The sequence below is a fragment of the Notolepis coatsorum genome, assembly GCF_963971535.1.
Source record: "Notolepis coatsorum genome assembly, chromosome: 5".
Lineage (NCBI taxonomy): Eukaryota > Metazoa > Chordata > Actinopteri > Aulopiformes > Paralepididae > Notolepis > Notolepis coatsorum.
In genome coordinates, this window is record NC_140169.1 from 100,936,779 (window position 1) to 100,950,693 (window position 13,915).

Genomic DNA, 13,915 nt, shown 5'->3' on the forward strand with positions numbered 1-13,915 from the left:
GGTCCAGGGAGAGAGGATCAGATTTCATCAGATTTGATTGACACAGCATCTGTTGACCATCTAAGCTGATTACTAAACCATCTGGATCAACGGAGTACTTGACTGATACAACATCTGGATTATTATTATACGGCTCTGAAATGATGCCCTTTTCCTGTTTTCAAGTAGGGCTGCACTATTTGGTGAAAGAGTGTGACTATTGTGGACAATATTGCGATTGCGATTATGATTACGATATAAATAAATGGTGTCATGAGTCTACTTGCTTGGTTATCATGGAAAATACGGAGATTACTGATAGTATTGAAATGTTTATTGTTCAACTCAAACATACAACAACTTAACAGAGTTGAATGCGATTTCATATAAAAAATAAAAAAAAGGACCGTCAATATTATATATGTTACCCTTTTTGACCCCAGCAGCCTACCATAGTTACTTTGATTTCCTGACAGGGGGCTGGGGACGTGTTTGTTTACATTCCTGAATCATATGAAACAAATCACCTTTTTTGCGGTTATAATTGCACAGGCTGACATCACGATTGCAATTGTGATTAGATTAATTGTGCCGTAATAATCATCAGAACATCATTTGATAGAACATGATTCTGTAGCCTTTATATATTTAATATCATAACAATTATTAATAGATCTGCAGTAGGTAGAGTGGAGATGATGGATGTATCAGTGTGATAAGGTCTCCTATTGTAATGTACTGTTTATGACATGTTGTTATACTGTTTTTGACATGTTGTTATACTGTTTATTACATGTTATTATACTGTTTATTATATGTTGTCATGTTTATTGCATATTATTATACTGTTTATGACATGGTTTTATACTGTTTATTATTTTATTACCGGGCCGAGATTTATTTCACGTGACTAATAGATCAATACAGTCCGTATTAAGTGATGTTGCGTTTCTTTTTCAAATGTAGCCAAGAGTAAAGACCCGGACCCTATCAAAACAGCAGTCAAAGTGTATATTTTCAGCACTACATTTGTTTATCAATGATTGTAAGTGTTTGATTGATTCTGATTGAAAACCTTTATTTATCCGAGAGGTGAGATTCAGGTGTCCATCACAGCATCAACAGCCATTTAAAAACAGTTAATACATAACATACAATTAGTTAGTACGTGTTAAAAACAAAGACGGACATAATACGTAGGCTAAGAAAGAGCTTTAAAAGAATGACTACAATGGAGCTAAAAGCGGTAAAAAGAAAAGAATAGAGTCTAATCATGTTGTTAATTAATTACAGTCCACAAATCAGCTCCTCCAGTCCACGGCAGTCAGCCTGTCCTGGCCCTGCCTGGTTGTGGAGCCTAATTGCCACCGGCACAAAGGACTGCCCGAAGCGCTTTGTGGTATGTCGGGGGGGGGGGGGGGGGGGGGATAAGTATGTGGCTAAACGTGGACCGCATTGCAGTCAGCTCATCATGGAGGGGGTGGCAGGGGTTCTCAAGGATAGCGTACAGTACAGCTTCCTCCTCATCCTCCCCTCTGCCACCACCTCCAGACTGTCCAGGTCCGCTCCCACCACAGAGCTTGCTTTCCTAACCAGTTTTTTTTTTTTATCTGTGTTGGTGTTGCCCCCCCAGCATACCACAGCAAAAAAGAGGGCACTACCACCACAGACTGGTAGAACATCTGCAGTTTGCTGCAGACATTGAAAAGCCTGAGCCCTCTCAGGAAGAACAGTCTGCTCTGTCCCTTCCTGTAGAGGGCCTCTGTGTTGTCCGTCCAGTCCAGTTTATTGTTCATGAGAACAGCCAGGAATTTGTAATTCTGCACCATCTCCACCTCCACCCCCTGGATGATGATGGGAGTTGGGGGCTTCCTCTTGCTCCGCCGATGGTCCACCACCATCTCCTTCGTCTTGCTGATGTTGAGCTGTAGGTGGTTTTCCTTGCTCCACTCTGTGAAGCTCTAAACCACAGCTCTGCACTCCTCCTCGTTGTCGTTGGTGATGTATCCAACGATGGAGGAGTCATCAGAGAACTTTTGGAGATGTGAGTTCCCGGAGCTAAAGCGGAAGTCTGAGGTGTACAGGGTGAAAAAGGGTGCCAATACAGTTCCCTGGGGGGCGCCAGTGTTGCAGATCAGCACATCCGAAGGGCACCCCTGCAGTTTGACACACTGTGGTCTGTCAGTGAGGTAGTTGAAGATCCAGGCCACCAAGTCGTCCTACACCCTCATTGTTGACTGCTAGTAGTGGAGGCTGAATAGTGCCTCCACACCGATTCTGCTGGTACGCAAACTGCAGGGGGTCCATAAAGCCTCTCACCTCGGGTTCAAGGTGCTCCAGAACCAGCCTCTCAAAGACCTTCATGGCCTGTGCCGTGAGAGCAACCGGCCTGTAGTCATTGAGAGTGGTGGGGCGTCCCTTCTTCGGCACAGGGACAATGTGGAATGTTTTCCACAGCCGGGGAACCTTCTTCAGTCTCAGTGAGAGGTTGAAGAGGTGTTGGTACGTGTCTGCCAGCTCCTCAGCGCACGCCTTGATCACTCTGGGGTTGATGTCGTCTGGTCCTCTGGCCTTATTCACCTTGACCCCGGAGAACTGCCATCTTACCCAATCCGTTGTTAGGAAGGTGGGTGTTGGGTTGTCTCCGGGTGTTCGTCTGGGTTGAAGTTCTGGAGGGAGGGGGGGGGGGGGGGGGGGGCGAGGGGGGCTAGCAAGCTTGGGGAGGAGGTGGCGAGGCGTGGGGGGGGGGGGGGGGGGGGCAAGCAATGGCCATCCAAAGTAGGGGACAGTTATTAACTTATTAGTGAAATTATTAGTTGATATATTGCTTGATTGCTTGATTTGAGCTACCCGTTTTATAAATGCTGTTTATTATACTGTATATTACATGTTTTATACTGTACTTTATAATGTTTTTTATATTGTGTTGTAGAATAGATACTCAGTCCATCCTGAATCCTGAACACTAATGCAGTGTCGACACTGCCCTCCCCTCGGTCCTTGGCAATACACTCACCAAGGGTGAAGTCTATCTCGGGAGAGGAAGAGGGGGAGAGGGAGAGAGAGAGGGAGAGAGCGAGAGAGAGAGAGAGAGAGAGAGAGAGAGAGATTTCCAGCTCTGGGCAATTTTTTCTCTTCTCTTTTCATCTTCTCTTGTTCTTTTGTTTCTTTGTCACTCACTGGCAGCAGAATGTTGACAGGCTCATGAAGAAGAGAGAGAGAGAGACAGACAGACAGACAGACAGACAGACAGACAGACAGACAGACAGACAGACAGACAGACAGACAGAGAAACAAACAAGGGGGGGGGGGGGGGGGGGCTGGTCGTGAAGGAGGTTACAGTAAGCCTAAAATAAATATTTTGCTGATCGTGGATAAATCTAGTATTTTCTCCCCAAGTAAATATAGCATTTTTTTCTGGTCTGAGAATGGATTTATGCATTTATATTTCTGACTGCAACTAGCCTATTATATCTTTATACAGTGTAGCAGGAAATGTTGTTCTCTCTCTCTCACTCTGCACAGTTGGCTGTTATACATTCTTGTTGGATTCTATGGACTCTGTTTCAGCATTTAATCTGTTTGTTTGTCCCAAGTCCTGATATGTAAGACGACCCATATAGTAAACTTGGTTTGATGATACATTGAATATTGAATATTTGAACAGGTGTGTCTAGTTTGAATATGAGATGTTTTGAACAGGTGAATATAAGAGGATTTGAACATGTGAATATGAGAGGATTTGAACATGTGAATATGAGGATTTGAACAGGTGAATATGAGAGGATTTGAACATGTGAATATGAGAGGATTTGAACATGTGAATATGAGAGGATTTGAACAGGTGAATATGAGAGGATTTGAACAGGTGAATATGATAAGATTTGAACAGGTGAATATGATAAGATTTGAACATGTGAATATGAGAGGATTTGAACATGTGAATATGATAAGATTTGAACAGGTGAATATGAGAGGATTTGAACAGGTGAATATGAGAGGATTTGAACAGGTGAATATGAGAGGATTTGAACAGGTGAATATGAGAGGATTTGAACAGGTGAATATGAGAGGATTTGAACAGGTGACTATGAGAGGATTTGAACAGGTGAATATGAGAGGATTTGAACAGGTGAATATGAGAGGATTTGAACAGGTGAATATGAGAGGATTTGAACATATGAGAGGATTTGAACAAGTGAATATGAGAGGATTTGAACAGGTGAATATGAGAGGATTTGAACAGGTGAATGTGAGAGGATTTGAACATGTGAATGTGAGAGGATTTGAACATGTGAATATGAGAGGATTTGAACATGTGAATATGAGAGGATTTGAACATGTGAATATGAGAGGATTTGAACAGGTGAATATGAGAGGATTTGAACAGGTGAATATGAAAGGATTTGAACAGGTGAATATGAGAGGATTTGAACAGGTGAATATGAGAGGATTTGAACATGTGAATATGAGAGGATTTGAACAGGTGAATATGAGAGGATTTGAACAGGTGACTATGAACAGGTGAATTATGAGAAGATTTGAACAGGTGAATGAGTGAATTTGAACAGGTGAATATGAGAGGATTTGAACAGGTGTTTCTCTGCCTTCCTTCTTCCCCTTTCTCTGAAAACATCGACGGCTAGATTGACATTTCTTCTGGAGGTAATTTCTCTCTCTCTCTCTCTCCCTCTCTCTCTCTCTAGGTTCCTATATGTATGTGGATGTCTCTCAACATGACCTTGGTGAGAAGGCTGGCTTCCAGCTCCCTGTGATGAAGGAGAACGATACTCACTGTATCGACTTTAACTACATGCTGAGCAGCCCGGACGGTTCCAGCCCAGGAACCCTCAATGTGCTCGTCAAGGTCCGAGTCTGTAGACTGTGTTTTATTTTTACTAGAGCAAAGCGTTTCTACCTTTTTGCCTTTCGGGAAGTTTTAATGACCTGGTCAGCCTCATTCTCGGGCCATTTAGTTTGTTGAGGTCTGTTATTGGCCAGGTTAAGTTAGTAGTTTATGTGTATTATTGGTTAAGTTAGTAGTTTAGTTGTTGATGTGAAGGTGTGTTATTGGTTAAGTTAGTAGTTTAGTTTAGTGGGCTCAAGCACTACACCCACACCCTTTTATTAAACGTATCAGGGACAGAACAACCTCGAGAGGTTTTGTCTCAGATTTGTATACACTATTAATCAAATCCACATATAAAAACGTAACATTAGATATTGTCTGGCGAGGGGACATCCCAGAATTAGACCCTGAATTTGACTGGGATGATATTTGGACTAATTTGACTACATTTTAATTATATTCATAGGACATATCTCACACCTAGGAAGCTGTTTGCTATGGGACTGGTGACCGACTCTCTGTGCACTTTGTGCACTCTGAGGGCCATTGGCACTTATATGCACATGTTTTGGGATTGCCCACCAGTATCTTGTTTTTGGAAATCCATAACAACAACTAAACTTTCAAACATATGTAACTTCAGTCCCACTGACAGCAGCAACACTACTCCTAAACGATAATATCATTATTACCGGCATCCATAAAACACAAAACAATCATTTTGGCGGGTGTCACTGTAGCCAAGAAGATGATAGCCATGAGGTGGAAAGAACCTGAGAAGCTCCATTGATTAATTGGTCTCTGACACTACTGGATGTAATTTATATATGGACATCTCTACTGCACGGGTAATTGGGGTGGGACAGGCCAGCATTGAGCTGTGGGTCGCAGCGGCCGAGAAGGTTAAGGCCACTATCTAGCAGTGGAGCAGGGTTGGGGTGTTGGTCTGGGGGGTCCTGGGGTGGGAGTGGGGGAGATAATGTCTTTTGTGGTGTCTGTGATAATATAATTAGTTTTTATTTTTAGGTTCTGTATTTATTATTTTTGTTATTTCTATTGTCATGCTATCGTCATTATTGTTATTGTTATTATTATTGTCCTGTGACATCTTGTTTACTATTATTATATTGTGCGTTATGTTTTATGTTTCATGTAAAAGAAAAGAAGGAACATTTGTAGTTTAGTTGTTAATGTGAACTTATTTTATTGGTTAAGTTAGTAGTTTACTAGTTGTTAATGTGAATGTATGTTATTGGTTATGTTAGGAGCTTAGTTGTTGATGTGAAGGTGTATTATTTGTTAAGTTAGTGGTTTAGTTGTTGATGTGAAGGTGTATTATTTGTTAAGTTAGTGGTTTAGTTGTTGATGTGAAGGTGTGTTTTGCAGGTGAACAAGGGACCGCTGGCTAATCCCATCTGGAACCTGACTTCCTACACAGGGAAAGACTGGCTCCGTGCTGAACTGGCTGTCTCCACCTTCTGGCCTAATGAATACCAGGTAACGAACACGCGCGCACACACGCACACACACACACACACGCACACGCACACGCACACACACACACAACCACTTCTAATGCTATCACCCTTTTTGTGTAGAGTGTAGAACAGACACACACCCCACCTTCCCTCTCCTGTTAAATCAGGTGTGCTCTTTTTACGCAGCCTGCAGACTATGTAGGCTGCCCATAAGATTGCGTTTTTCTCTGACAATAACGTTTAATCTGATCTAATATTATTTGTGTGATGTTCTGAAAACAAAATCAACAAAGAAGTTTACGCCTGATACTTATGAGTGTCGAAATCTAATCTTTAAAAAATTGGCCCATGTTCAAGATTTTGTTTCTAAAGTTTATCATCTAATGAATTACTCATACATAAGAATGATAAATAGCCTAATAGTGTTACCTAGCTCAGGTACGTGCCTTCAAGTCCCTACAGATTAGCACACTTCCCTGGGCCTGGAAGCTGCTGATCTTCTCATGGGATACCTTCTCCATAGGCCTGTTCGCTGTATACAAACATACCGTGTTCGAGCCAATCAGCAACACCAACTGAGTAACGTGACTAAGTTGCCCCCTACCTGCACAAGCTGCTGTGCTAAAAAAAAAGTACAACAGGGCTCTATGGAGAAACCATGGCACTCCCCTGACTAAAAGTTGTTTCAAACGAAAACAGCTGGATGTCATTTTGCCAAAGGAAGGAGGTTACAGTAAGCCTTAAAAAAAAACATTTAGCTGATTGTGGATAAATGTAGTACAGGCCTCTTATAGTGTATATATAAAATGTACATTTTATAGTAACTGATATCCATTTTTAGTAATGGATGTACATTTTATATGAACTGATGTACATTTTATAGTAACTGATATACATTTTATATTTAATTTCTTTATTATCTTTTTTCCCTTTTTTATTTCTCTATTTGGTTTGCTATATTTGGAATTGCAGACTGGCGGACAAACAGACAGATAGATCTAGATTAAAAGAGAGATGGATAGACAGACAGAGAGAGACAGACAGACAGACAGACAGAGAGATACGTGGAGGTTTATTCAAAGTATGAACAGCACCGTCCTGTCTGCTACATTGAGTGCAGAGAGAAAATAGATTGTTGTTGGTGTGTGTGTGCGTGTGTGTTGGTGTGTGTGTGACAGCTAGTTGATAAGCAGTTCACTGCAGATTTCACATCACAGGTAATGAATGATAACAGTTATTTTCTCCTCATCCTCCTCTCATCCTCTCCTCTTCTCCTCCTCAGTACCATGTATTAATCGTAGTAGTAGTAGTACATGTACATGTATTCATTTAGCTGACTCCTTTATCCAACGTTCAAGCTACAAGTTCTGTACAAAAAGTCAATAGGTAGGGTACAACTCTGGTGCTACACTCTGAGTGCATAGTAGTATACAGTAGACATATTAGCATAGTATGTAGTAGTATAGGCATAGTAGATTACTTAGTAGCAAAGTATATAATAGTAAAAGACAGTAAGTAGGTTAGTCGTTTTCTTTTAATATATATTTAAAAATTTCAGATATTAAAATAGTCTGCAGTGTGGTGGTGAAAGGGTTAAACCTGTAGGAGAAGATGGCCAGCAGAAAACCTGTCCATAATGATGAAGAAATAGGTTTAAGAAGTAATTAGCATTAAATACTTTGCTGCTAAAGCCAAGAAAACAAATACATAAAATAAATCCAACTGCAGAAATGAAAAGTGATGGTATGGTTCCTGAAAGATTCTTATGAAGGTCATTATGAATGTCAATAGTCAGAACAACTCGGGCTGAAGTGGGTTTTTATTCAATAGAAAGATGCTTCTATTCAGAATCGATAGACTTCTGTTCTATTCAGACAGGGAAAAGCTTTTAGAGGAAAATCGCATCAAATCAAAGAAATCAGGCTTCACTGTGAAGGACTCTGCTGCAGCTTTCTCTAATCCACTTCTTTCTCCTTTCTCTTCTATTCTCTTCTCTCTTCATCTCCTCTCTCCTCATCTGCTCTCTTTCTCCTCTCATATCCCCTCTATCCTCCCCTCTCTCTCCTCTCATCTCTTTCTCCTCATCTCCTCTCTCTTCTCTCCTCATCTAATTTATCTTGTCTCCTCTCATCTCTCTCTCTCCTCTCCTTTCTCCTCTCTCTCCTCATCTCCTCTCTCTCCTCTCTCGCCTCTCATCTCCTTTCTCCTTATCTCCTTTCTCCTCTCTCTCCTCACATCCTCTCTCTCCTCACATCCTCTCCTCATCTCCTCTCATCTCTCTATCCTCTCTCTCCTCTCCTTTCTCCTCTCTCTCCTCTCACCCCCTCTCTCCTCATCTCCTCTCATCTCTCCTCTCATCTCCTTTCTCCTCTCATCTCTCCTCATCTCCTCACCTCTCATCTCTTCTCTCCTCATCCTTCTCCTCTCTCCACTCTCCTCTCATCCAATCTATTATTTTGTGTAGGAGAGAAAGACGGAGAGAGATAGCATGGAGATAGAGAGAGAGAGAGAGACAGAGATAGATAGCATGGAGAGAGAGAGAGAGAGAGAGAGAGAGAGAGAGAGAGAGAGAGAGAGAGAGAGAGAGAGAGAGAGAGAGAGAGAGACAGAGATAGATTGGAGGCAGAGAGAGACAGAGAAAGATAGGAGGGAAAGGCAGAGAGATAGGAGGGAGAGAGAGATAGGAGGGAGAGACAGAGAGATAGGAGGGAAAGGCAGAGAGATGGGAGGGAGGAGACATATAGCTGGCACTCTATGTACCGTAGTTAATGTTTTGAGAATATATAATATGATATGATACAACTTTATTGTCAGTTTACATTGAAATAAATTTTGCATCCTCTTGCCATTCCGTTCAGGAGACACATATACACATACCGTTACAGATATGACACATAGACGGTACAAAACAGTCAAACAGTCATGAGAATCATACATATAACATTATATCCTCTCAAATCAGTTAGCATCACACTGATTTTGGTTTAGCAGATTATGGTTTTATTTGATCAAATAAAAGCTTGTTGTGTTTTGATTGAGGGACTCTCGGTCGCCTCTTGGAGGGCAGAGGTTTTCTGTTTTAAACATGGAGGTAACAGAAGAGATTCAGCTGCTCTCGTTGTGAGTTACCTGAGAGGAGTGCGCCACACGTTGGCCAACAATCTTAGCATACATTTGGATTTGATTATGTGGTTTAGTTCTAAGTTTCACAGATAGGCTGCTGAGCCAGGCCGCACTGCAGTACAGCATGACATTATGAATGAAAACAACAACAAAATTATAATAATTATCTGCCTAGTGGCTCCAACACATCTGAGTCTACCTTAACACTTTCAGAGCCCAAGCTTAATCTTGATTTACCGGTTGAATGCCCACCATCCACTTCAATGTTAGCGATAATAACGCCTAATCTATGTTTTAAATTATGGCTATGTGTCTAATCTGCCCGTCGCTTATCAATGACTTGTTTTCCAGTCAACATTGTCGAAGCGGATTGTTTTTTTATCGGTTCATTTTAGTTTTATAGCATTTTGAAAAGCCCTAGTTTTCAAGGAAAATAAAAAGATACCATGATAAACGCCCTGTACTGGAATATTCTAGAATACACAAAAACGTTGTAATTTTTCGGCCTATTTATGAATAGTTTTCAAATAAATGCTAGATTATCGATAGTATATGTGTACGTAATGTGTACGTATGCACGCTGGGGCCGCAAGCTGAAAATCGATTACCTCATTTCCTCAACATCACACACACACACACACACACACACACACACACACACACACACACACACACACACACACACATGGGGGACACGTTGATATCTCAGCGAATACAACTCTGATTATCCCAAGACTGGTAAAATAGATTCCTTACCTCAGATCAGATGTTCTCCAAAAAGATCATTCCAATTCCTGATCGCCATTCCAAAAATCGATCATTACTGTCTACTATCGATTGGCTACTGTGAATATATATTCCAGGCTGATTCCCATCCCGCGATCACTTCCATGGCCATCTCTCTCGTTGCGACGTAGTTATCATGGGTATCTTTTTATCTACAAAGCAATTATTGGCAAACTTCCACCTTATATTACATCTTTGTTGGTCTGGAGTGCTGTCACCTACCAAACTCGTTCGAATGATCGGCTTGTGCTCAGGGTGCCTCGAGTTCGGTCTGAGCTTGGAAAGTCTGCCTTCTCCTACGATGCTCCATACACATGGAATACCCTGCAAAAGACTCTAAAGCTCGGAGCATTCCCGTCATTTATGGAGTTTAAAGGCATTGCACTTGACCTATGTACTGAATCATGTAATTGTTTTTAATCCATCATTGTAGTAATTGTAATTCATTGTAATTAATAACTGTTATGATATTTGTGTCCTTTGTTAACTCGTCATCACTGTAAATGAGGGAAACCTCAGTGCTTTCACGAGTATAAATAAAGGTTTGAAATGAAATGAAATGTTGAGCAGACAGTTTGCCATCTCAGGGAGCCAGCTGGCCCCGCCTCTACATATCACTGATCCCAGGTCAGTCTAAGCGTCTGACGTGCAGTTTTCAGGGATAGACGATAGGGGGCGCTTTTTTCCATTCTGAGCTGCTGGAGGAGCTGGTGTACCAACGGGAGACTCGGTTGATGAAATATGAAATCAGATCGCTAATAAAAAAATAAAACGATAATTAGCGTCGTTGGCATTCAGGGGGGGGGGGGGGGCTGATAAAACGTCATATGACGTTTTGGGCATTGAAAGTGTTAAGTAAATGCGCTGCTGTATCTTTTTACAAATAAATCCTATATGAGGACATTATAGGTTGGTATCCATCATAAGGTATTTATATGAATTTCTACATTGTGAATTGCAGCTGTTTTATTGGTAATATTGATAATACGATTATTTTTGTCACACTAATCAATTAGTCAACATTACACTGGTACAGTCATCACTGTCAGTCAGCATTACACTGACCAGTACAGTCTGTGGTCATCACTGTCAGTCAGCATTACACTGGTACAGTCTGTGGTCATCACTGTCAGTCAGCATTACACTGACCAGTACAGTCTGTGGTCATCACTGTCGGTCAGCATTACACTGGTACAGTCTGTGGTCATCACTAGGGATGCACCGAATGGGAAATTCTTGGCCGAAACCGATACCGAAAATAGAAAACAGTTGGCCGAAAACCGAATGCCGAAAGGCCGAAAATGATTCATAGAATAGATTTTTTTTTACCAATGTTGTGGAACATTATGATTATGGAAAAATATGATTATGGCAAAACTTAACTTAAATAATAAATAATCACTATTATGGGTCCATAAAACATTTATTCAGCACTTCTGAATGCATACAGTACATTAATTCCATCTTTTCTCTGGCTGCCGCGGCGGACATCTGTGCTCTACTGAGCGCACCTTTCTAGTCCCCAGATGACTCTGCTCTCTTGACTTTGGCACAGTAGACGTGCAACGTGTATGCTCGAGAATGATAATAATAATGCTCTTCAGATTATATTATCAACGACAGACAGCGTCAATGTGAGAAACGCAACCCCCCCCCCTCTCGCTCTGAAGAATATGCATATTAGATCACTCAGTGATTAACCGCGACGGGCATATAGTAAATAAAGACGCATTTATTGGACGCGTTGCACGCAGAGTTTACATAGAAACAGCGCGACTCCCAACAGCGCGACATCATCACAACAACACGCGTTAGGTTACAGGTTGTTTCTGTTTCGGTGATATATTTTCGGTGAAAAAACTATTTCGGCCAAAAGCCGAAAGGCCTTTTTTTGCCATTTTCGGCCGAAAACTTTCGGTGGCCGAAATTTCGGTGCATCCCTAGTCATCACTGTCGGTCAGCATTACACTGGTACAGTCTGAAGTCATCACTGTCGGTCAGCATTACACTGGTACAGTCTGTGGTCATCACTGTCGGTCAGCATTACACTGGTACAGTCTGAAGTCATCACTGTCGGTCAGCATTACACTGGTACAGTCTGAAGTCATCACTGTCAGTCAGCATTACACTGGTACAGTCTGAAGTCATCACTGTCGGTCAGCATTACACTGGTACAGTCTGTGGTCATCACTGTCAGTCAGCATTACACTGGTACAGTCTGTGGTCATCACTGTCGGTCAGCATTACACTGGTACAGTCTGAAGTCATCACTGTCGGTCAGCATTACACTGGTACAGTCTGAAGTCATCACTGTCGGTCAGCATTACACTGGTACAGTCTGTGGTCATCACTGTCGGTCAGCATTACACTGGTACAGTCTGAAGTCATCACTGTCGGTCAGCATTACACTGGTACAGTCTGAAGTCATCACTGTCAGTCAGCATTACACTGGTACAGTCTGAAGTCATCACTGTCGGTCAGCATTACACTGGTACAGTCTGTGGTCATCACTGTCAGTCAGCATTACACTGGTACAGTCTGTGGTCATCACTGTCGGTCAGCATTACACTGGTACAGTCTGTGGTCATCACTGTCGGTCAGCATTACACTGGTACAGTCTGTGGTCATCACTCAGTCAGCATTACACTGGTACAGTCTGAAGTCATCACTGTCGGTCAGCATTACACTGGTACAGTCTGTGGTCATCACTGTCGGTCAGCATTACACTGGTACAGTCTGTGGTCATCACTGTCGGTCAGCATTACACTGGTACAGTCTGTGGTCATCACTGTCAGTCAGCATTACACTGGTACAGTCTGTGGTCATCACTGTCGGTCAGCATTACACTGGTACAGTCTGAAGTCATCACTGTCGGTCAGCATTACACTGGTACAGTCTGTGGTCATCACTGTCGGTCAGCATTACACTGGTACAGTCTGAAGTCATCACTGTCGGTCAGCATTACACTGGTACAGTCTGTGGTCATCACTGTCAGTCAGCATTACACTGGTACAGTCTGTGGTCATCACTCAGTCAGCATTACACTGGTACGGTATGTGGTCATCACTGTCGGTCAGCATTACACTGGTACAGTCTGTGGTCATCACTGTCGGTCAGCATTACACTGGTATGGTCTGTGGTCATCACTGTCGGTCAGCATTACACTGGTACAGTCTGTGGTCATCACTCAGTCAGCATTACACTGGTACAGTCTGTGGTCATCACTGTCGGTCAGCATTACACTGGTACAGTCTGAAGTCATCACTGTCGGTCAGCATTACACTGGTACAGTCTGTGGTCATCACTGTCGGTCAGCATTACACTGGTACAGTCTGAAGTCATCACTGTCGGTCAGCATTACACTGGTACAGTCTGGTCATCACTGTCGGTCAGCATTACACTGGTACAGTCTGTGGTCATCACTGTCAGTCAGCATTACACTGGTACAGTCTGTGGTCATCACTCAGTCAGCATTACACTGGTACAGTCTGTGGTCATCACTCAGTCAGCATTACACTGGTACAGTCTGTGGTCATCACTGTCGGTCAGCATTACACTGGTACAGTCTGTGGTCATCACTGTCGGTCAGCATTACACTGGTACAGTCTGTGGTCATCACTGTCGCTCAGCATTACACTGGTACAGTCTGAAGTCATCACTGTCGGTCAGCATTACACTGGTACAGTCTGTGGTCATCACT

The 13,915-nt window shown here is 42.3% G+C and overlaps 1 protein-coding gene across 4 annotated transcripts in view; it reads left to right on the forward strand.

Annotated features, from left to right (window-relative positions):
* The window catches only part of ptprk (protein tyrosine phosphatase receptor type K), a 229,760-nt gene that overhangs the window by 95,479 nt on the left and 120,366 nt on the right, over window positions 1-13,915 (forward strand). For all 4 annotated transcript variants that reach the window (XM_084315223.1, XM_084315225.1, XM_084315224.1 and 1 more), the window contains exons 3-4: window positions 4,686-4,846; window positions 6,215-6,325. In XM_084315223.1, the coding sequence (XP_084171349.1) occupies window positions 4,686-4,846; window positions 6,215-6,325 (272 nt within the window). The remainder of the gene's footprint in view (window positions 1-4,685; window positions 4,847-6,214; window positions 6,326-13,915) is intronic.